Source organism: Leopardus geoffroyi, chromosome C2 (assembly GCF_018350155.1).
Source record: "Leopardus geoffroyi isolate Oge1 chromosome C2, O.geoffroyi_Oge1_pat1.0, whole genome shotgun sequence".
Classification (NCBI taxonomy): Eukaryota; Metazoa; Chordata; class Mammalia; order Carnivora; family Felidae; genus Leopardus; species Leopardus geoffroyi.
Genome location: NC_059333.1, coordinates 81961927 through 81986712, shown reverse-complemented (window position 1 = coordinate 81986712; position 24786 = coordinate 81961927). Strand labels below are relative to the sequence as shown.

Genomic DNA, 24786 nt, shown 5'->3' with positions numbered 1-24786 from the left:
AAAGTTTCCAAATCTCAGGAAAGAAATGGACACATAGATTCAAGAAGCTCAAAGAACTCTAACTGGGACAAAACCCAAGAGAACCACACTGAGACATATTATAATTCAAGTGTCCAAAGTCAAAGAGAGAATCCTGAAAGCAGCAAGAGAAAAGTGATTAGTCACATACAAGGGAGTTTCCATAAGATTATTAGCAGTTTTCTCAACAGAAACTTTGCAAGACAAAAGGGAGTGGGATGATATATTCAAAATGCTTAAAGAAAAACACATCATCCAGGAATACTGTAACTGGCAAAAGTGTCCTTTGAAAATGAAGGAGAAATAAGACTTTCCCAGATAAACAAAAGCTAAGGGAGTTCATTATTATTACACTTGCTCTATAAGAAATGCTAAAAGGAGTCCTTTAATGGAAAAAAAGGACAGTAGACAGCAACACAAAGCCATATGAAAATATCAGGTTCTCTAGTAAAAGTAAACACACAAATAGAATATAACCTGTACTGTAAGAATTCTGATGCATAGAATTTAAATAACATTTCAAAAAAGATAAATCTGTTAGTGGGTATAAAATACATAAAGAGTAATATGTGACATCAATAACAAAGTGGGGGGATAGAGCTGTAAAAGAGCAGAGTTTTTGAGTATTATTAAAGTTAAGTTGCTATCAGTTTAAAACAGAATGCTATAACTTTAAGATGTTTTATGTAATTGCAATGGTAACCACATAGAAAATGTCTATAGGATATACACATAAAAGGAAATGAGAAGGGACTCAAAGTATAACTAAAAACACCCAAAAAGCAAAGAACAAAGAAAAAAACACACAAAAGAAAGCAGTAAGAGAAAATGAGGGACAGTAAAGCTATGAGACTTACAGACAACAAAATGGCAATAGTAAGTCTTTCTGATGAGTAATTACTTTAAATGTAAAATAATTAAACTTCCCAATCTAAAGACAGGGATTGGCTGAATGGATTTAAAAAAAAAAAAAAAAAACAACCCAAAGAAACAGAATTAAAGGCTTCAAATCAACAACTTCAAGGAATTAGGAAGAGAATAAACTAAACCCAAAGCTAATTTAAGGATGGAAATGATAAAGATTAGAGCAAAGATAAGCAAAAGAGAGAGAGAGAAAAAAGGAGAAACCAAGAACTGTTCTGAAAAGATCAACAAAACTGACAAACATTATCTAGATTAACTAAGAAAAGAAAGAACACTCAAATATCTAAAATCAGAAATGAAAGAGAAGACAGTGTAACTCATGTCATAGAAATAAAAATCATTACAAGAGAATATTATTTATAGTTGTACATCAACAAAATAGGTAACCTAGAAGAAATGGATGTTCCCAGAAACACAAACCCTACTAAAACTGAACCTTGAATAGAAAATCTGAACAGATCAATAATGAGTAAGGAGACTGAATCGTAATTAAAAACCTCCCAACAGGGGCACCTGGGTGGCTCAGTCAGTTAGGCCTCTGACTTCAGCTTGGGTCATGATCTTGTGATTTGGGGGGTTTGGAGCCCCACATCAGGCTCTGTGCTGACAGCTCCAGAGCCTGGAGCCTGCTTCAGATTCTGTGTCTCCCTCTCTCTGCCCCTCCCCAGCTTGTGCTCTGTCTCTCTCTCAAAAAACAAACATTAAAAAAATTAAAAAAAAAAAAAAAAAAAAGAATTAACACCAATCCTTCTCCAACTCTTCCAAAAAACTGAAGAAGAGGGAACATTTCCAAACTGATTCTATGAGGCCAGCTTTACTCTAATACCAAAGCTAGACAAAGACATTTCAAGGAAAGAAAACTACAGGCCAATATCCCTGATAAACATTGATACAAAAGTCCTTAACAAAATACAAGTAAACAGAATCCAAAAGCATTACACCATAAAAGGATGATACATTATGACCAAGTAGGACATATTTCTGCAATGCAGGGTGGGTTCAATATATAAAAATCTATGTAATACACCACATTAATACAATGAAGGTCAAAAACCACATGATCATCTCACTTGACGTAGAAAAAGCATTTGACAAAAAATTAACACCCTTTCATGATAAAAACACTTAACAATCTAGGAATAGAAGGAAACTACCTTAACAAAGGCCATTTGTGAAAAGCCCACAGTGAATATCATATTCAATGCTGAAAGACTGCAAGCTTTCCTCTAAGATCAGGAATCAGAGAAGGATACTCACTTTCACCACTTGTATTCAACTTAGTATTGGAAGTGCTAGCTAGAGCAATTAGGTAAGAAAAAGATACAAAAATTGAAATTGATTCAATTCCAAATTGAAAACCTAAAGACTCTGTTTGCAGATAATATAATCTTATATAAAGAGAACTCTGAATTTCCAACAAAATAAAACAAAACAAAAACTGTTAGAATAAACTCATTCAGCAAAGTTGCAGGATATAAAATCAACATACAAAAATCAATTATGTTTCTATACACTAACAATGAACAACCTGAAAAGAAAATTAAGAAAATAATTTCATTTACAATAGTATCATAAAGAATAAAATACTTAGGAATAAACCTAACCAGGGAGGTAATATATTTATACACTGAAAACTATATAACACTGGTGAAAGAAAGTAAAGAAGACAAAAATAAATGTAAAGACATCCTATGTTCGTGAATTGGAAGATTTAATATTGTTTAAATGTCCACACTACCCAAAGTGATCTACAGTTTCAGTGCAATCCCTTACTAAAATCCCAATGGAATTTTTTGCAGAAATATTCATTTGGAATTGCAAGGGACCCTGAACAGTCAAAACAATTTTGAAAAAGAAGAACAAAGTTGGAGAACTCACACTTCCTGATTTCAAAACATATTACAAGGCTACAGTAATTAAAAGAGCATGGTAGTGGCATCAACATAGACAAATAGGGGTAACTGCATGACTCAGTCAGTTGAGTATCCAACTCTTGATTTCGGCTTGGGTCATGATTCCAGGGTCGTGCGATCGAGTCCCATGTTGGGCTCTGCACTGAGTGTGGAGCCTGTTTGAGATTCTCTCTTTCTCTCCCTCTGCCCCTCTTCCTTGCTCATGTGCTTTCTCTCTCTCTACAATTAAATAAGACAGACAAAGAAATCAATGGAACAGAACCCAGAAATAAACCCTTGCATATATGATCAAATGATCTTTGATAAGGGTGCCAAGATAACACAGTGGGGAAAAGGACAAATGGTGCTGGGAAAGCAGGATATCCACATGAAAAAGAATGAAGCTACACCTTTATCTTACTCCATACACAAAAATTAACTCAAAATGGAATAAATGTAAATGTAAAACTATAATATTCCTAGAAGAAACACAGGAGAGAGCTTCATGACATTAGACTTAGCAACAGTTTCTTAGACATGAGACCACAAAAGCACAGGCAACAAACATCAAAATAGAAAAATCCAACATCAAATTTAAAAACTTTTGTGCATCAAAGGACACAATCAACAGAGTGAAAAGGCAACCTAGGGAAAAGAAGTAAATATCTGCAAATCACATATCTGATAAGGGATTAAATCCAGAATATATTAAGAACTCCTACAACTCAACAACAAAAGAATCAAATGACCCATTTTGTTTATTTTTATAAAATTTTAAAGTGTATTTATTTATTTTGAGAGAGAACGAGATAGCATATGTTGGGGGGGGGGGGGGAGCAAGGGGGACACAGAATCCCAAGCAGGCTCTGAACTTCAGCAAGAAGCCCTATGTAGGGCTCAAACTCACGAAACTGTTAGATCACAACCTGACCAAAACCAAGAGTTGGATGCTTAACTGACTGAGCCACCCAGGCAACCCCCTCAAATGACCCATTTTAAAAATAGGCAAAAGAGTTAAACATTCTCCAAAAATGTATACAAATGGCCAATAAGCATATGAAAAAATGCTCAATCTCACCAATCATCAGAGAAATGCAAGTAAAAACCAAAGAGATACTGTGAACACAAAATATTATTTCACACCCATTCTTTTGGCTACCATCCAAATAATAGAAAATAACAAGTGCTGGTGAGGATATGGAGAAATTGAATCCCTTGTGCATTACTGGTATTATAAAATGATGTAATTGCTATGGAAAACAGTATGGAGGTTCCTCCAAAAATTAAAAATAGAACTACCATATGATCTAGCAATCTCACTTCTCAATTCAAAAGAATTGAAGGTAGGATTTTAAAGAGATATTTGCACACTCATGTTCATAACAGCACTATTCACAATAGCCAGAAGGTGAAAGCAACCCAAAGTCTATCCATGGATGAATAAATAAAATGTGATATATGCATACAATGGAATATTATGCAGCCTTAAAAAGGAAGAAAATCCTTTCGCATGCTACAACATGGATGAATCTTGAAGACATTGTGCTAAGTGAAATAAGCCAGTCACAAAAAGACAAATACTGCATGATTCCAGTTATATGTGGTCTCTAAAGTAGTCAAATTCATAGAAACAGAAAGTAATATGGTAGTTACCAGAGGCTAGAGGGAGAGGGAAAAGGGGAGTTGTTCAATGGGTACAATTTCAGTTTTGCAAGATGAAAAAGTTCTGGAGATCTGTTTCACAATAATGTGAATATATAAAACATTACTGAACTGTACACTTACAAATGGTTAAGTGAAATAAATCAGAAAAAACAAATACTGCATAATCTCATTTACATGTGGAATCTAAAACAAAACACAAGCTCATACGTACACAGAACAGATTAGTGGTTGCCAGAGGTAGGGGATGAGGGGTGGGCAAAATGAGTGAAGGGAGTCAAAAGTTACAAACTTCCAGTTATAAAATAAATAAGTCATGGGATATAATGTACAGCATGGTGATTACAGATAATACTGTATTGAATATTTCGAAGTTCCTAAGGGAGCAAATCTTAAAAGTTATCATCACAAGAAAAAAATTGTAAAATTATAATTATGTATGATGACACAGGTTAACTAATTGTGGTGATCATTTCACAATATATACAAATACTCAATAATTATGTTGGATAACTGAAATATAGTGTTATCTATCAATTATACCCCAATTAAAAAATGGTTAAGATGATAAATTTTATGTGTTTTTGAACCAAAAAATGTTCAAAACAGAAGGAACAAGGATGCTCTCTCTTTCAACTTTTGACTATTTTTTTTGTGGGGACACAAGGTCTGAAATTACTATAGCCATCCTGTCATCACCATGGGAGCATCAGATACCTCTGAGGAAGATAAAGTAGAAAGAAAGGTTGTGGGTCTCTGAGTCCATGATTCAACTGACCCTGGAGCCACCCATCTTTGGACTTCTCATTATGTGACAGAACAATATCGTTTCTTAATTTCAAAGTCACTTGTTATATTTTTTTTTTGCTAGTTAGGACCAAAGGCATGTACCAGATGCATTGCTACTATCAACAGTAAAAAAGAAACTCCACCAGAATGTATTCAGAGGGCAGGATTTTTGTTGGCTTTGTTCACTGGCGCACAGAACAGTGCCGGCACATAGTAGATGCTCAACAAACACTTGATAAATGAATAAAAAGAAAATTTAGGATCCCTCTTCTACATCCTGTACCTCCTGCTCATCCCCCTCAGGGCTCAGCTTAAATGTCCTTACCCAGGGAGGTCTTCTCTGAAGCCCCCAAAATCTCTTCCTGTTCTCTGAAAACCCTGATTAGGTCTCCACTACAGGCAACCACCTTCTACTCTCACACTTCTTGTGGCTGTACTTAATTACCTATAACTATCCATTTAGCAAACGGACTCTCCCACTGGACTGTAAGCTCCATGAAAGCAAGAACTGGGTCTTGCTTATGGTTACAGCCTCATCTCCGGGCACAGTGCTTACCACACTGTGGCACTCAAAAACATTAATTTCAAAGATGTTCCAACTCTATGTCGGCTCTACACAAAAACTTAAAAATCTAATTTATAACTCAGTCTTTTTGATTAATTAGAATATTCTAAGTTGCTTGTACAGAGGTTGAGGGACCAAAAAGGGTGCTATTTTTAAAAGTTTTCAATACCCTGGTTGGGGGAGGGGCTATTCAAATTAAGCCATGGTATCTGGGGGGTTTCGAAAGCCCCAGAGTAAATAATTCATAAGTAATAATTCCTATGTTAGAGTCCCTTATGAAATCCGAGAAGAGATTTGCAATGTTTTCCTTTTAAGGACTACTTCCATCTTCTTGGTTTTAAAACACTCTTATTTGAGATTACTGTATTTGCTAAATTAATTTTATATTTGATTCATCCCTCACTGCTTCTCTGTCAAACTACCCATAAATGGATTTTTGCCAAAATGACAGAACTTTTTTTGTTATGCTGTCTATTCCATTATCATTAATTCGTTTACAATACAAAGTCTATGGATTTAGTAAGAACCATACCTGCCATTCAGATTGGTATGACACTCAGAAATCCTAAGAAGTATTTTGTAAAAAACAGAAAAGGAAGGAAGGAGATGGAAGAAGAGTAGTTACTTGGATACCAGTTTCTATCACTTAAGGAAAATTTACACGAGTGCAACATGGTGGTAAAAACGTTTTCTGGAACAGTAACTGATGGGTTTTGATGACAAGGTACATTCCATACATACCTGCACGGTCCAGTATGACAGCCATTAGCCATGAATATGACTATTTAATTTGAATGAATTAAAATAAATATTCAGCTTTTCCATTGCACTAGCCACATTTCAAACACTCAGTAGCAACATGCAGCTACGGCTATCACATTGAACAGTGCAAATATACAGCATTTCTGTCATTGCACAACATTAGCACGGATCTATATGTTTCTACAAACAGATGTTAGTAATGGGTGATGGAAGCATTCAGATCACTGAAAGAAACATGTAAGTGGAGAAACAGCCATATCATAAACATAAAACATCTATTTCCTACTGTATCCTTCTTGGGAACAAATTTCTTTTTTTTTTTTTTTTAATGTTTTTATTTATTTTTGAGACAGAGAGAAAGAGCGAGCATGAACAGGGGAGGGTCAGAGAAAGAGGGAGACACAGAATCTGAAACAGGCTCCAGGCTCTGAGCTGTCAGCACAGAGCCCGACGTGGGGCTCGAACCCACGGACCACGAGATCATGACCTGAGCCGAAGTCGGACGCTTAACCGACTGAGCCACCCAGGCGCCCCGGGAACAAATTTCTTAAAAATAATCTGTCCTCTGGTCCCTTTAACTAAATAACAGAATTACAGCTTTTAAATTTTTTTTTTTTTTTTTTTTGGGGGGGGGACAGAGAGAGACAGAGCATGAACGGGGGAGGGGCAGAGAGAGAGGGAGACACAGAATCGGAAACAGGCTCCAGGCTCCCCCAGAGCCTGACGGGGGGCTCGGACTCACGGACCGCAAGATCGTGACCCGGCTGAAGTCGGACGCTTAACCGACTGCGCCACCCAGGCGCCCCTCAGAATTACAGCTTTTAAAAAATTTGTCTTAAAAGACTGAGAACTTACTCTTATTCTCTGTTAAGTGATCTGGGCATTACATGCAAACTTACAATTTGGTCTCATCAGCCTCTTTCTGCATGATTTCAAGAATCATGCGGCAGGCTTCAGAGGTCCCCTCTGGGGTGGCATGGATGGTGACGGGCTTCTCTGCAGCCCCAGAGTTCTCCTTTCTATGGATGTCTACCCTGTAGGGAAAGAATCAGAAGCCATAATACAATGTCATCTGGGACAGGATCCTAGTCTTGAGAAAGCGTCGCACGGGCCAATGTACAGCAAAAGGACAGAGACCATGAAGTGTCATTAGCACGTTTGCAACCAATGCCATTCTTCAATAAGGTGGCAAGCAGTGCAGGAGGTCTTGTGCCAAACTTGAATACTTTGCAGTTTCATTTAGAAAGGAGTATTCCTTGCAGGAGTGCTGTGGGACAAAGGCACTGAGCCCACTTGGTAATGAAGCCAGTTTGGTAAATGAAGTATTTTGTGTAGTCTTTCAAATGATCATAGAAGCGAAGGGTAAAGGGAGTAGGGTAACGCTGCATGCTGGCATGGTGCCAGTCTCTGCACTGATTGTAGCTTTTAAAAGCCACATGTTAATCCAAATCCAAACACCAAATTCAAGCAAGCTTTGTATATTTGAGTGTGGATTAAAAACAGAGGCATGCCCTCTCTCTGCCTAAGTTTTTGGTTTCCTTGCCCCTGGCATCCTGCCTTCTTCCAGGCTCTTAAAACTAATGGCTCAAAAGCTTGATGACTTTATCAGACTCCGTGGGGTTGTTGTGGCCCTACTTGTTTTTGTTGACTCTGAAAATCACGTAATTGATCGTATCCCTTCTTATTTTGGCTGTTAGAAAGCCCAGATCCAAGTCTTTGACCTACTTGTAAAAAAAATGGCCACATACTTTGAGAACTAACGTGTTACACTTCCACTTAAACTTTTTGCACTTTTAAAGCCACTTTAAGAAATTTTTGGAACAAAAAGACATACAACTAAAAATTACTTTTGCAGTGAAGCAAACTTGCAGGGGAAGAAAGGGCTGATTTTAAAATAAATGGAACAGCAGACAGTACTTCCCCTTTCTACTAGGTCATCATTTCACTGCTATGATCATGAACTTGAGACTCATACCTGTAAGTGTCCATTAGTTGGCAGTAACTCAGACACTTTGAAGAAAACAGTGTTTTTTCTCTTTCGGGTTACAAGATACTCAATGAATGACGTGAATAAAGTGCACTAGGCCGTGTAAGGAACTCATGTTCACCAGTAACTTGGTGTTTTGCAATTTAAATGCTTTCATAGCAATTATTTCATTCAATCTGCCTGGCTGTCCTAATTCTAACAATAATCCTGGCTTACAGAACAAGACATTAATGCTCGGAGAAGTTAATTTTTTCCCCAAGATTATACATTTAGTGGTAAATCTTGAACAGGGGTCTTTGCATCCTGTACTTTGTTACATCAGGCTGTGTTCTTAAGAATATACAAAAACCAACAAACCACTACAACTCCTACTACCAGTTCCATCTCCTTAGATGACTAAACTGAGGCTAATATACTTCATTTCTCACTCAATACAGCAGACTCACTTACTCCTTTTACGTAGCTATTTATGGGACCACCTAAGTGATCTCAAAGAATGACTACCATCCAGGGCTCCAGCTCAAGAGAGGAGGTAAGAACTAAGGTAACTGCTCTCTGGGATCCCACAAAGTTCAGCCCCATACCTCTGCTGTTTTAGAAAGTGATATACTCACAAGCACTAGTAAACTTATGAGAATAATTCTCTGCCGCTTTAAGAACCTTTAGTAATTCAGGGTATGACCTTTAGGCTATTGGCATGAAAGCACGGTGAAGTCCCCAGCTTTGTTAGTCTGTTAGTAGTTCTGAGAAGCCACCATCCCATTTAGCACAGCCCCCCTGCTGATGCAAGCGATAGCCACCTAGGATGACTGGGGCCCACCAGCACTCAGGGGGCCTGTCAGAAGGAAGCAAAGGAAGCCCCGGAGGCACGTACCGGGACTGGGTCTGCTTAGTGATGTTCTTTATGGTCAAGCCCTCCTTTCCGATGATGGCACCAACAAACTGGGTGGGGACCAGGATCCGCAGCGGGAAATCAATCTGTCTGGCCTGAGAAGAGCCCCCAGGGGCGTGGCCTTGCTCCCGGGAAGAGTGGTCCCCACGCTGGGCTCGCTGTGGGGGCGAAGGGGAGCTCACCTCTTCATCCGGGATGTAGGAAATCTTGAAGGAGTAGTTCTCAAACTGATGCCCGCTTAGCTTCTCGATGGCTCTGAAACGCAGCAGCAGCAAGTGAGCCTTGTTAGACCCTGACGTCAAAGAAGACCCTCAGGCCAGTGGACGGGGTCAATCAGTCTGCTTTCCTAGTTGCCTATGTGAGCAGCACTACCCCTTGAGGAGAGCCTGGTGAGCAAGGCAGGTGCCTGCTTTGCTCCCTCAGAACTGATGGTTAACAGTTAAATTATCACAAAATATAGGCCTGGTCAGACTTGATACACAACTATGCATTCTGCTTTTTTTCCACTGCCTGAGGCTGTATCCTCCTCATCAAAAACTCTTTGTAAGTACTAGTATAAAATTATGACTCACTTTTTTTCTCAGCTTGATCATAATACATATTTATCATTGAAAATTCAGAAATGGTTAAGTACGGATTAGAAAAAAATCCTAGTCCATCCTGTATCTTTTTCTTAAATATAATTATCATTTATAAACATGGATTAATATTACATATACTATTTTCTAATCTTTAAAAGAGAGTTAACACTCTAAATATTTTCCAAGTCACTAAATGTCCTGCAATTTAATTTTTACTGGCTGTTTAACACTATTGATTTATCACAGTTTTTGCAACTCATTCCCTATCGTTAGATATATATCTATATCCAATCTTTTATTATGTCATAATAAAATTTTTTATTTATCTATTATTAAGTGTCGTGGGCATTTTTGCAACTACAGCTGCACACAGGACAAATTCCTAGTGGAATTGCTGGGTCAGAAAGAATGCAGAATTCCAATATTATTAAGTACCCCTCAGTGTGCTTCTGTAAAAGTTTCAACACTTACTATCCCATAGCAGTTAAGACAGCGTTTGTTTCTTGAGTCTTCAAAACTGGAGTATTATTTAAAATTATTTATCAATTTGATAGGGAATAAATGATATCCCATTATTGAATTTTTAAAATTATATAGGAAGTAGAACATTTTTTTCATAAGCTTTCTGGCAATATGTGAAAACAACAATGCTATTCTACTATATTAATGTTTAGTGTTTGTGAATTTATTACAAAGCAGCACCTTTGAATTCAATAGAAGCAACAAAGTAATATCACCTATGGGAGGTCCTACCTAAGTGGCAGCTGGATACAAACTCTAAAGGTGAGTTCCTGGCATATATCTTGCTTATATGTGTGGGGCTAAAGTCAACAGCAAATGATCTATTGCCTTTTTCAATGCAAAATTAACTTTTTAAAGACTAGGGGTATGAGGATGGGTTAAATATGTCTTCATGTGTGCTGAAACCTTGAAAAATAAATAAAACTATAATTCTGGGATGTAGAACAAAGGTTATGCCATATGCATGAAACATGTGTGACCATAACTGTAGTTACAATGACCTGACAGGCATTTCACTTTAAGGACCTCCTACAAAAAGGAACTTGTTTTCTTGTAGTTGTTTTAAAAACTCAATCCCATGTCCATTAATTGCCAACCTCAAAATTAACCATCATTGAAACAAGGTACTCATGCTTGGGGACTAGGAAGTAAATGGAGGTCAGGAATGAGAACCCAAGCCAGGTGATCTTTGACTAACCACTCCCAGACAATTCCCCCTGTTGCTGATGTCATGGGGATGGGTCTGCTTTTTAACACTACATAGAGGAAAAATGGGTGTTTCATGATCTCTTCACCAAGTGTGGACAGAAATAGGCTTGTGCTTCTTCCTCATAGTGCATGGAGGAAGCTCCAGGTAAAAGCTCTGTGGTCAACAGGGACCAGGGACAGAACATCACAGAGCTGGTGCCTCTATTCGTGACCATGTCCAGACACAGGTCCCACCTCAGTTTTGATGCCAAGGCTCAACATTTTTCACGATAAAGTCTCTGTACAGCCAACAAACAGCCATCCTATTATAAATGCCCTAAGCTCCACTGACATGTCAAAGGCATGCACAGATGCCCTGAGGCTCCTCAGGCAGGTCAAAGGTAGGCATCTTTTTGGAATTCAAAGACAACCCTCCAAAAATTTAAAAGGAAAGAAGCCCAAATCCACTTACATTTTTGCTTCTTCTCTTGTTGCATATGTGACGTTGACAACAGCAGTTTCTGTGTCTGTGTTGACTGGGAAAGAAGCAAAAACTATACTGTCATAGAACAAAAAAGCTGTCACCCTCTGGCTCAATGTAAACAGACTAACTTTAGAGAAGAATGCACAAAAAACTCATCACCCTAACTCCACAGTATTTGAATCTCTATCTTTATTCATGTGCATTCATAAATAGTAATCAATTGTATATACATATCTGTAATCAACTGTATATACAGCTCAAAGCTGTATTTTCACTTATAATACCACTGCATGTACATATGTATATGCTCATTATGTTTGTATTTTCCATTTCTAATGTCTACACAAAATTTTAGTAATTGTGCCATGATTTTTGACAAGCCATTCCTCAATTGTTGAAAAATGAGTTATTCCCAATATTTGCTATTCTAAGTCGTGCTGCTAAAAATCAGCTTTACTGCAAATATCATTTGAATTGTGTTCTCTTCTGAATCACTCTTTTAGGCTAAATCATGAAGAAAAATAACTGGGTAATGGAACATAATGCTTCTTAATGCATATTTTCAGATTACTTTCCTAAAAGTTTATGTCAATTTATTGTACCACCATCAAGGTAGAAGTCTGTTATGTTTGCATTTATTTTTAAATAACTGGATATACATATAAAATAAGAAAGTATTTTAATTCTTCATTTATTCCTAAAGTAGAATTATTAATATTTTTGTTTCCCTTTGAGCTCCATGACTCTGAGTTAAATTAGTAACTGTATAATAAATAAAGAAAAGTTGTAAGTCATTTGGTTGAAGGAGGGAACACAAACTTTAAGAGTGGCTAATATAAAACTCTTGTGAGCTGGCTTATCTTGGTTCGTAATTGCCTCTTCTTCCAAAATCAGAAGTTAAAAATAAATTCAGAAGTCAAGATAAAACTTTCTCAATCTAAGCCAGTAAACTTAAACCAAAAATTCTGTTTTTCCCCAAAACAAGTAGCTATGACTAAGTCAGATCCTCCCTTTAAAAAACACTTAAGCTATGGGGCACCTGAGTGGCTCAATTGGTTAAGTGTCTGACTCTGGCTCAGGTGATGATCCCAATGTTCACAAGTTCAAGCCCTGCATCGGGCTCTGTGCTGACAGCTCAGAGCCTGGAGCCTGTTTCAGAATCTGTGTCTCCCTCTCTCTCTGACCCTTCCCTGCTCTCTCTCTCTCAAAAATAAATAAAATACTAAAAAATTTTTTTAAAAATATTTAAGCTACTGGGAGACTTGGAGTTAACCATATTAAGTTAATGATAGAGTTAATTCAAGAAAACCATGATAAAGCTGCTTTCCAAGTAATAATAAAACCTTGTAGTATAGGGATTCCTAATTTGGATCCATGTTAGAGCTTCAGAAATTTTATAACCTCACACCACCACCACCACCACCATCACGAACACCTCCTCCTCCCCCCACCTCCACCACAACCAAAGATTCAAATGTGTGGATGGATGTATGAATTTTTCTGGTTTATAATCTCCATAAGACTCTCAAAGAGGTTAAAGACCACAGTCAAAAATATTGTTTATTCAATAACTTCAAAATAGCTGCAACCTTCAAAGGGAAGGGATGCACAGTCTTCAGGAAAGAGGTGATATTGAGATTTACACGTCATAAATGCTGAGCCCAGCCCGGCTCTGCCCGGGAGTGTTCTTGCTGCCTCTCATTCACACTTACCCAGAGAAGTTCTCACAGTGCAAAACAGGGGATGAGTAGCCCACAACCGTCCTCTCTCAGTGCTGACACACAGAATGTACCAGAGGGTTCCTATTTGCTGCTTTCTAGTGCTCCAGATGAGGCTGTAGACTCCCAGAAAGGGAGAAAGGGATGGCTTTGAACCTCCTGAATAAATCTATCCACTAGGATTCTCAGATTCTCAGATTTTGTTCTCACTTCTTAGTCATATTCTGTTATTCAAAGACCTTTGTCTTCAGGAAATCAGACAGTTCTGTGATTCTGGAAAGAACTGAGCTCCATTCGAATAATTTATTTCGCTGGACATAAAAGCTCTAAAAAGTTTCTTAAAACTCTACTGAAAATATTTTCCTGCTGAATCAGGAATCACCTATGAAACAAAACAAAACAAAAGCCCAACACTTCTATCCTGTAGTTGTGAGGCGGCTGGAAACTGGATGGTCTCCAGGGCACAGGTGCACTAGGAGCTGTCACTGCCCCAGGGACCTGCAGTATTTCCTCCTCGCATGGCAGTGTCCTGAATTTATAAGATTGTCTTAGCTAGTAACTTTTACAGGCTCATGTCTGTGAGGCCATCTTGCCTACTACATCCAATCCTTATAAGAATGTCTTCTTCTCCATGTTGAGGGAAATAACAAGAACTGAGAAACAGAATCCTTGTAAATCATGTCTTCTTTCTGAGCTCTTTCCCTTCACCTTTGGGCATGGGCAGTCAGCAGCATGAAATTGAATAATAATATTTTTAATATTCATGGAGTGGAGAACAGCTGAATAATTACTACTTTAAAATGATTACTTTAATTATACTGGCAGATAGAACAGATTGCATATCAGACAATTGGTTCTCTGTGATTATTCATTCCCAAGTGAATCCTAACAATCCCTTGAGATTATATAGGACTCTGTTGCCTACAAATTTTTATACAGGTTCACTTTGGATGCCACAACTACTCAGTGATATAGAAGGGATAGAATTTATTCTCCCCATTTTATACATGTGGAAACTGAGTCAGTGAGGGTTAAGTGACTTTTCCCAGGGCTTCACAGTCAGTAAATAACTGCATTCACATTCTGCTTTTTAGGCCAAAAGAAAAAAATCTTTATCACATGTTACTGCTTGCCACATCAGGAGCTTGGAATCTACTTTTCGGTGACTCTTAAAGAGCTATGTGAGGTATCAATTTCTTTAAAAAGATAAACTTTTTAAAGAAAAACTTTTTACTGTTTAAAATCATAGCATTTCATGTTTTAGATGATATAAGCGAGAGCAGCAGAAAGAAGGGTATACATTTTCTGTGGATGTCCAACACTGATGGCCTAAGCCTGTGGCTCTCAAACTTGAGTACACACAAAAATCAGTTGGGGGTGCTTGTTTAAAGTACAGATTCATCAACTCTTGCCCCAAAGAGTCTTACTTTGTCAGTTTATGGTGAACCCCAGGAATGTGCATTTTCATAAGCACTGTGGGAGATTCTGGTATAGGAGTCCTACTCCTTGAGAAACACTCAGTCTAAGACACTAGTGATCTGTTGTTCTTAGCCAGGGAAAGGAAAACTGTGACAGCATAAATTCAATTACTTCCAAGTGAATTAAGCTTACCCTAGCCTGACAGTGTTTGAGAGCACATTAACAGAATATATACACACACACACACACACACACACACACACACACACACACTTTATATATAAACCAAACCTGAAAGTCATATTCTTTGAAACAATAAATTTTATAGATATGGATAAAAAGATCTGAATATCTCTAACAGAGAAAGCTGGTTTCAAAAAAATTTGAATTTACTATTTGTCTTTGGAGTTGACCCAGCCTATAACAGATAACAATCCCACTCAAAATTCAATAGGCTAATTTGCTCACTTAATACCTTGTTCTACATTCTCCACTGTCCCATACTGAGCCAAAAGTCCATCCAGCACCTGAAAAAGAGAGATCCCATGTCAGAACAGGAAGATAAGATTGTACTCACACACACAAAAATAGTATAGTGATATCTCCCAGCAAATGAACGAAAACAAAACAAGGACAGTTACAGGAATAATCTAACTAAATTGATATTTCAGGTCTTCCATCAAAACAGTTAAAAATGAATAAATATATGGGACTTGCACTTGGTTATTAGCTGTCAAGTAATCTGTCCACTAAGGTGACACAGCAGAATTTCAGAGTCTTACTGTTAACAATCACATCCATCGTGATGGTTGGGGCACAATGCTTTAGGACAAGCAGAATAAAGGACAAGGTTTACTTGCCCTTCTTACAAGTTTTAACCATTCTTCCTTCTGTTTTTCTCTAGGGATCTCCTTATTTTACAAAGCAGTGGGATATATATTTTTTTTACTTTGAAATTTTCCATAATAAAGGATTTTTTTAAGTAATAAAAATGTCAGACAAAACATTCTATTTCCTTTAAGGCTGTTTTGACTTTGTTTGGGTTGGAAATAAACATTGGGGCAGTTTGTTTTTAAATAATGCAATGAGGCCACTCCTCACATTCTGTCTTCTTGAATTTTAAGGTAGCAATCTTATAAGAAGTTTTACAACTCTGAAACTATATCTTCACTATTACTCATAGCAACTCATTCACAATCAACAAAAAACCTACCCAAACTAACAATCTTCTATTTTTATTGGGTTTCCACTGATTTTATTTTTCCAAAATCATAATTTGGAAAGGTAAAAAGTCTTTTACAAAATCATGACCAAAAAATCACAAACCAGGTATACATTTTCATAGTTTGTCAGTGCTTGGTGCCTGAGAAGAGAGAACAGGAGGGCTCAAAGCACACATCTTGCACAACAAAAGAGACGAACACAACCCTAAAGTTGTGACAGATCACGTACATTAGGATACTGAAAAAGGAAGACAGAGCACGCAGGAGCTTTGTGGAGAGGTATGAGGACCTCTAATTCCCCAGGGAACTCACAGAGGGAGAGCGGTTTTGCTGACCTATTAAAAAGGAAGATGAGGATGGAGGGCAGGAAGACGGTAAACACACAGGTGACACTGGCTTACCTCCCACTGCAGGTGAGGAGGGATGTTTCGGATCTGAATTTTCCTGCTCCTGTAAAAATGAAAGCTCAGACTATAACACTTTCTCTAGGACACAGACTTCAGCAAATGACAAAATGTCTCAAGACCATAGTTTGAGTTCACTTTCTCACTGTGTTTACTGAGGCATCGGCAAGAGATCCCAGCTGTGACTCATGAGCATCATGTTTTAAGGTTTTCAATTACTTTGGGGAAAAAAAGAATAAACCCAACAAGAGTGAATATGCTAAGTGAAACAGCTTAAATACAGACGTGCCTTTTCAATTTCTTGCCAAAGCAGTTAGAACCTAAATTACCATACAGATTCTAATTATAGAATTTAGTACCTTCCTCCCCAAAATAGATGGTCCTGCAACTGACCCTACCCCAGTGGGTACTAAGGCTCAAATGCGACAGGTGAGGTCACATAAATAGTGGACTTAAATGAGGTCAGATTTAGTTCACCCTTTACCTAATAATGTAAAACTTGCTTTCGAAAATTACTTTTATCTTTGAATAAGTAATACAGTAATAATTTAAAAATTAGAACACTATAAAAAGGTGTGCTAGAAAAAGTCTTACTCCCACCCACTCCCTTCCTTTACCAGAAATAAACACTTTTACTTATCACTCGTGTACTCTTCAGTTTCTTTATGCAAATAATAGCAAATGCAAATATAAATTCTTATTTCTCCCCCTCTCTTACAGAAATATTTACATATTCTACAAACTCTCTAAATGATTTTTTCACCTGAACAGTATAATCCTGGAGATCTTCCCATGCTGACAGAGCCTTCATTCTATTTTATATTATGTGGAGGTACCAAAGTGCATTCAACCCATCCCCCTTGGGCCTTCTTTCACCTTTTTAGTCAGAGGATTTTTCTGTTTTTCTGGGACATCCTGCTGGTCTGATAATTAAGTGATTTAGATTGTTTCTTGTTTTTAAGTAAACATTAAAATTACATACAAAAAGGAAAGAAATGGAAGCATAAGAATTTTTCTATCTTTTAAGAATATGTCAGATCCTAGAAAGAAAACACAAATCAGCATTTAAATATTAGAGAGGTATATTTTAATGGAAGGACTTGACATCTGATTCCCCTAAATATCCATTTGGGGGCATTGTAAGAAAAGGGATGTAATGGCAAAAGTGTACCTGCCATTACTTTTTTTTTTCTGGTGTCAGAGGTACCAAATAGGAACTACACACAGCCACAAGTTTTTCCATGGCTTTAATCTGGGCAATAGCCCCAGAAAGAAATGTTAGCAATTCATGCAGAGAGGAAAAGAAAGAGAGGTACACAGAGGAAACATGAAAACAAACAATCAAGTAAATCAGGGGCTCCAGTTTTCTCATGGTTTTTATTGAATGCAAAGGCGGGGCACTTCTATGTTCTAGATCCTACACAGTACTTCTAATTTTTAAAAAATGAGAGTGCATTCATGCTTTACTACAGGGCAAACCAGTCTACAGAACCTCTAATCTGGTATCAGGATAGGAAGGAGGAAGATGAACCAAGAACTAATTTCTACCTCTACGCTATGAAGTCCCTTTCCTGACACTGCCTTTGGCAATAGTTCACAATAAAACTGCTGACACTATCCCATGTAGTGGCTCAACGGAATGCTCCACAGAAGATGTCACAAGTCTATTTACAGACAAGACATCAGAATTTGCAAGAAATTGAATACTTCTTTTAAATATAATTTAATGTCAAATTAGCTTACATACAAAACCCAGTGTTCATCCCAACAAGTGCCCTCTTCAATGTCCATCACCCATTTCCCCATCCCCCACTCCCCTTCAACCCTCAGTTTGTTCTCTGTATTTAAGAGTCTCTTATGGTTTGCCTCCCTCCCTCTCTGTAACTATTTTCCCCCCTTCCCCTCCCCCATGGACTTCTGTTAAGTTTCTCAAGATCCATATATGAGTGAAAACGTATATCTGTCTTTCTCTGACTTATTTCACGTAGCATAATACCCTCCAGGTTTCATCCACGTTGCTGCAAATGGCAGGATTTCATTCTTTCTCATTGCCAAGTAGTATTCCATTGTATATATGAATCACATCTTCTTTATCCATTCGTCAGTTGATGGACATTTAGGCTCTTTCCATAATTTGGCTATTGTTGAAAAGTGCTGCTGTAAACACTGGGGTACATATGCCCCTATGCATCAGCACTCCTGTATCCCTTGGGTAAATTCCTAGCAGTGCTATTGCTGGGTCATAGGGTAATTCTATTTTTATTTTTTTCAAGAACCTCCACAGTGTTTTCCAGAGCGGCTGCACCAGTTTGCATTCCCACCAGCAGTGCAAGAGTGTTCCCGTTTCTCCACATCCTCACCAGCATCCATAGTTTCCTAATTTGTTCACTTTAGCCACTCTGACCGGTGTGAGGTGGTATCTCAGTGTGTCTTTGATTTGAATTTCCCTAATGATGAGTGACGTTGTCCATCGTTTCATGTGTTTGTTGGCCATCTGGATGTCTTCTTTGGAAAAGTGTGTCTATTCATGTCTTCTGCCCATTTCTTCACTGGATTATTTGCTTTTCGGGTGTGGAGTTTGGGGAGTTCTTTATAGATTTTGGATGCTAGCCCTTTATCTGATATGTCATTCATAAATATCTTTAAGAAATTGAGTATTTCAAAAGAAAAATATTTTTTTTAATCTCCAAATATAAACATCAACTCTAAATACTAACCAAGAATTTACTAGTATATAAGTCTTACTGGAAGAAACTCATTCACGAACACAAAGATTTGAAAAAAGACAACCATAGCATTGTTTGTGACGGCAAAGATGGCAAACAATCTAAATACTGACCAACAGGGAAATGAAAAAATGAATCACAGGACAGCCACAAGATGGAACATTATACACCTTTTAAAAAGAATGAAGCAGGGGTGCCTGGCTGGCTCAGTCGGTAGAGCATCCAACTCTTGATCTCTGGGTCTTGAGTTCAAGCCTCATGTTGGGTGTACAGATTACTTAAAAAAAAAAAAAATGAGGTCGACATATAGGCATGGTCATAAGGAACCATCCACTGCATGCTGTTGTAAGAAAAGAGCTAATTATAGATTAGGAAGATCTTGGTTTTTTTAATGTTTTTAATGTTTATTTTTGAGAGACAGTGTAAGCAGGGGAGGGGCAGAGAGAGAGGGGACAGAGGATCTGAAATAGGTTCTGTGCTAACAGCAGAGAGCCTGATGTGGGGCTCAAACTCACGAACCTGTGAGATCGTTCTGTGAGCTGAAGTTGGACGCTTAACTGGCTGAACCACCCAGGTGCCCAAGGCAGATCATGTTTTTTAAGTGCACAAAACATACAACATGCTATTAAATGTGTGTGCTTGTAAACGCATAAAAAAAGGAAGGTACAGGCAGTTGGCGAAAGGGGACATATACTTTTAATTTTAGCTACTTCTGTCATTTGTTTTAAAAAACGAGAATGTACTCATGCCTTACTTGCTTTAAAAAATTAACAATTAAAACTCCTACTAAGTCTGCTTTAATGAATATACAAGATTTATTTTTGAAAAGTATACTAGAACCTACTAAATTAAAAAAAGGAAAGAACAAAAACCAAACACCTCACTTTTTCCATAACTAGGTTAGGTATTCTTGAAATCGTATTTAACAGAATATTAATTTATTTAGCAAACTTTGTTCCTAACGTATAAGCCATCAAACTCTGTCTGATCCAGATTACTGCAAATCCTAACTAACTGGGTCTGAAACAATAATGTTTCCCTTAATGCCTCATGTAAAGAATGCACATCACGCAATCAGTTCAGGAACTGGAATGTTCGTTAATCACGATTCCAGGAGAAATAATCCCTAAAAAAGCTAGTGTGTGGCATTTCTAATCTTAGGTCTGAATGGAAAGAAAGAAAAAGAACTGGGAAGTGAAAAAGGAACTGGAGATCACTATAGGAGAACCAATTACACTGATCCTTAGGTAACTGGGAAGATTATCCTGAGCTATTATCTTTCAGGATCAGGAGTGGGCAGGACCTGTGAGTTCTGCTAACTTCCACAGCGTGATCAGGATGCTATGCCTCCTTCTCAGGGGCCAGGGATGCTTGTCCCCTTCAGCCCCCAGGGAGGGACTTCCACATGTCCTTCAAATCCCGCTCACATGTGCAGAGGCTTCCAGGGCGTCTCCAGGCAGAACTGTCTCCTCTGCACTCTTCAGCTTTTGTAACAGCTCACTCTCTGCTGTAATTATTTTTCTGCTAGGGCTGTCATGTTCCCCCACCACCAACCTTCTGCTTGATGGTAATTTCCTCAAGGACAAGCTCTTTATTTACTAGTCTTCTGTCCAGCACAGGGCCAAGTGTCTAGTGTAAAAGCAGAACATGGCACCCCAGGGCTGGGAAAAGCACTCCTAATGCTGGCTGTAGCATGCCTATGATGTGGATCCCCCTGACCCCACCCCGGAAGGCCAACTGTTTATTTTTCCTGTGCCAGGTAGTCAAGAGAAGAGGGAAGGGTTCTTTACCCTCTTTCCCTTTTGAAATCCATAAAAGTATGCCCTGCTTTAAGAAGGCAAACATACACAATAACTCGGGAAAATTATTGGTTTTAAGAAAATAATTTTGTTTCTTAAAAAAAAAGGAATAATCTCACAGTTCCTTTATTTTAAAAAAGAAATCAACCTTCCCTAAACACACATAATGATGTTTCTCATCTTCACTGCCCAGAAGCATTACAGCAGCTTCCTATCTGGCCTGTCTTCCAGTACTGCACTCCTTCCTCTGCCAGCCAGCCCTCCTGGGCTGCCAGTGACTGACTGACTTTTTCTTTTTCTTTTTTTAAGTTTATTTATTTTTGAGAGACAGAGAAAGAGTGAGTAGGGGAGGAGCAGAGAGACAGGAAGAGAGAGAGAATCCCAAGCAGTCTCCATGCCATCAACACAGAGCCCGAGTGGGGCTCGAGCTCACAAACCACAAGATCATGACCTGAGCTGAAATCAAGAGTCAGATGCTTAACCGACTGAGCCACCCAGGTGTCCCTGTCAGTGACTTTCTAAAGCACAAATATGACTGGTTACTCTTGCCTTTTTTGACTCCCTGTCACCACATCCAAATTCCCTTTCACGACCCGGTTACTGTCTCCTTCCCCATCTCTTTATGTTGCCAAACTGCCCAAACTTTATGCACTTCTCCCTTCATCAAAAGTAGTATGTTACACCGGCAGTTTATATGCATGCTTTTGATGCCTTCAGTCTACCTTAAAAACAGGACTAAAGAATTTGTCTATTCTAGATATCTCAGTAAGTGGAATCATACAGTATTTGTCCTCTTGAGTTTGGCTTATGACAGTTCACATAATGTTTTCAAGGTTCATCCATGTTGTAGCACGTATCAACACTGTATTCTATGCACTGCTTTTTAAAGTTAACCTGTTAGTGTGGCCGCTTCAGCAGTACATACACTAAAGTTAATCTGTTAGGGTCTGTTTTTTTTTTTTTTTTTTTTTTTTTTTTTTTTGAGAGGGAGGGAGGGGGAGAGAGAGAGGAGACAGGCAGGGCAAGGGCAGAAGGAAAGAGAGAATTTTAAACAGGCTCCATGCCCAGTGCGGAGCCTGAAGCAGGACTCGATCTCATGACCATGAGATCATGATCTGAGCCTAAGTCAAGAGTCAGCCACTCAACCGACTGAGCTACCCAGGTGCCCCATCTGTTAAGGTCTTCTATTTCCTTTTAACTTTTTTTTCACATGAAGGAATGTTTTGGATTTTTACCAATTTTAAGACAATCCACCCAGACTTTTATACTGGCTAAGTTAATTAGATCTAGATCAGTGGGTTGGGGGAAGAGGGAACAGATAGTTAGTATTTACTGGTACAGAGTTCCTGCTTGGGATGATGAAAAAGTTCTGAAAATAGTGGCGATGGTTGTACAACACCATCAGTGTTCTTAATGCTGCTGAGCTGTACACTTAAAAATGGCTAAAAGAGCAAATTTTGTTATGTATTTTTTACCACCATAAAAAAAGTACTATACAAAAAAAGAGCAATGCAAAGGAAACAATATGAAATCTTCTAGGAGACAACTAGTCTGGACTTTTCAAAATGTCAATGTCATAAAAAATCCAAACATTGCTCTAGATTAGAAGAGAATAAAGAGATCCAAAAACCAAGGGGGACAGGGGAACAAGAGTAAAGAGGGCAGTAAGGAGCACGGTTTTGACTTTTTTCTTTTTCATTTTAATCAAAAGCAGAGCAAGACCCATAGTCAAGCAGAGGGTACCCTTTAATGTAGACAAACAGGGTCTTCCCTAGTGGCTTTGGGATTTAGGAATTTAGAATTTCCCCCTCTCATAATTCAAGCAAGCACTTAGGATGAGAAAAGGAAAGAAGCTCGGCCTCCACACTACCAGGAAAGGGGTAATATAGCCCTCCAGCCATCTTGGGGATGGACTGGGGAACTTGGCTACTCTAATTCTATATTCTGGTTAATCAGTGATTGCAGTATACACGTACAGACTATCAAATCTTAACTACAAAACAAAATACACTTAACCCCAGCTCATCTAATTCTAACCGACCTGGTTCATGGTATATAGAGCTTTTCAACATCTAAGTGCCTCAGAATACTTTTTATAAATGTTATTATCTTTGTAGTGTAGATGCCCAGAGGAAATAGAAAGTTCCAACTTGAGTGAATTTCAGATAAACTAGATGTCCAGTGTTATAAATTTCAATAGCCTGGCAGAAATTATTTTGTGTGGTAGAATTTGTAGCTTAAAAACAAGTGGCCAAGCATTTGGGAAATACAATCATATTTAATTGTCATGGAATTTCTGTGATTATGAAGAACCATTTTACCTATATTTGGGGGGTAAAAAAAAATTAACCATTTTACCTATATTGGGGGTAAAACACATGCTTGCATGTGCAGAGGATAATGGTATATGGTAATGAGCCACAAGTCTGATCAGCCACCTTGGGAACTCTAACCCAAGCCTTAACCATGATGGGGACTTGAGTGGAGAACAAAGTTAACACAAATGTGAGAACCCAGCTTATAAGATCTCAGGTTCCATTTGAAAATTAGGTCATCTAGAGACTAGAGAATCCCCAGGTAAACTGTGGACAAAAGAGGCAACATAGAAAGTAGAGTCCTATGAAAGAGTTCTGTGGGGTTCAATGAAGAATTCTACCTAACTAGGTCCCATCTGTTTCCATAGCCATTCTGGGTGCCATCAGATGACACACAGTCCTCACCTTGGAGGGAAATTAGAGCACCATGGATTACCTATGGAGTGGCAAGTATGCTAACCAACTCCAAGGACTGTGGGAGAGCTAAGACTAAACCCACAATGATTCTCCTGTTGCCCTCCCCCAGCATATAGTGCTATAGTCAGTATAGTGCTGTATCCCATGCACTCATTAGTATGTGTTTAAACCTTAAACTTAGAACTTCTGGACAGTCTGTACAAGGATATTCTGTGCTAAGCTGAACTAGGACCTAGGGCTGCTCAGGGAAGCAAATGAATCACCAGAGATAGCCAAGTCCAATCCTCTACCCAACTGTCACTTAAATCCCCCTCTTTGTCTCTGTCTCTGCCTCTCTCTGTCTTTCTCTGTCTCTCTCTCTCTCTCTCTCTCACACACACACACACACACACACACACACACACACACAGGCAGGGGACAGGTATATGGTTTAAAAGTCAATTAAACAAATTGTTTAGTCACTTTGTTACAAAATTATTAAGAACAATTGCCTTTGCCTCTCTGGGATCTAAAATAAATGTATTATAATAGTTATCAGAAAACGATGCTTTCAATATATAAACTGTTAAAAAGTGAAAAAAAAGTTTAGGGATTTTTTAGCAAGAAAAATTATGTGATCAAAGTCTTTGTGAATATTAACAGTGTTATGGGCCAAATCATAAAAAGATTAAATCAGGTATTATTGTGGTGACCTACTGCAAAGGGTTTTGAGCCAGAAGAACTGCAGTTATAAAGCTGACAACTTCCTTTCCTCTATAAACTCAAGTCCACAAAACCATAAATCCCCAAGCGGCCCCAACATACTCATGCTTCCTGACATTCAGAGGCAGGAGCTCATGAAAAGTCCACTGTCTGAACAGGACAAAAGTCAGTGAATATGGTAAGCAGTAGCCCAAGACTTTGTAACTCACTTAATCTCCTACACCCTCCTAACCAGTCTACTAGCTTATAGAAAGGCCTTGACTTTTTAAGAAGTTGCTAACACAATTCCAGATTTCCC

At 38.3% G+C, this 24786-nt stretch overlaps 1 protein-coding gene across 9 annotated transcripts in view; it reads right to left on the bottom strand.

Annotated features, from left to right (window-relative positions):
• Window positions 1-24786, bottom strand: part of IGF2BP2 (insulin like growth factor 2 mRNA binding protein 2) — a 156693-nt gene that overhangs the window by 26942 nt on the left and 104965 nt on the right. For all 9 annotated transcript variants that reach the window (XM_045502682.1, XM_045502686.1, XM_045502685.1 and 6 more), the window contains 5 exons: window positions 16527-16575; window positions 15378-15429; window positions 11754-11817; window positions 9474-9746; window positions 7512-7646 (listed from right to left, as the gene is read on the bottom strand). In XM_045502682.1, coding sequence (XP_045358638.1) covers window positions 7512-7646; window positions 9474-9746; window positions 11754-11817; window positions 15378-15429; window positions 16527-16575 — 573 coding nt within the window. The remainder of the gene's footprint in view (window positions 1-7511; window positions 7647-9473; window positions 9747-11753; window positions 11818-15377; window positions 15430-16526; window positions 16576-24786) is intronic.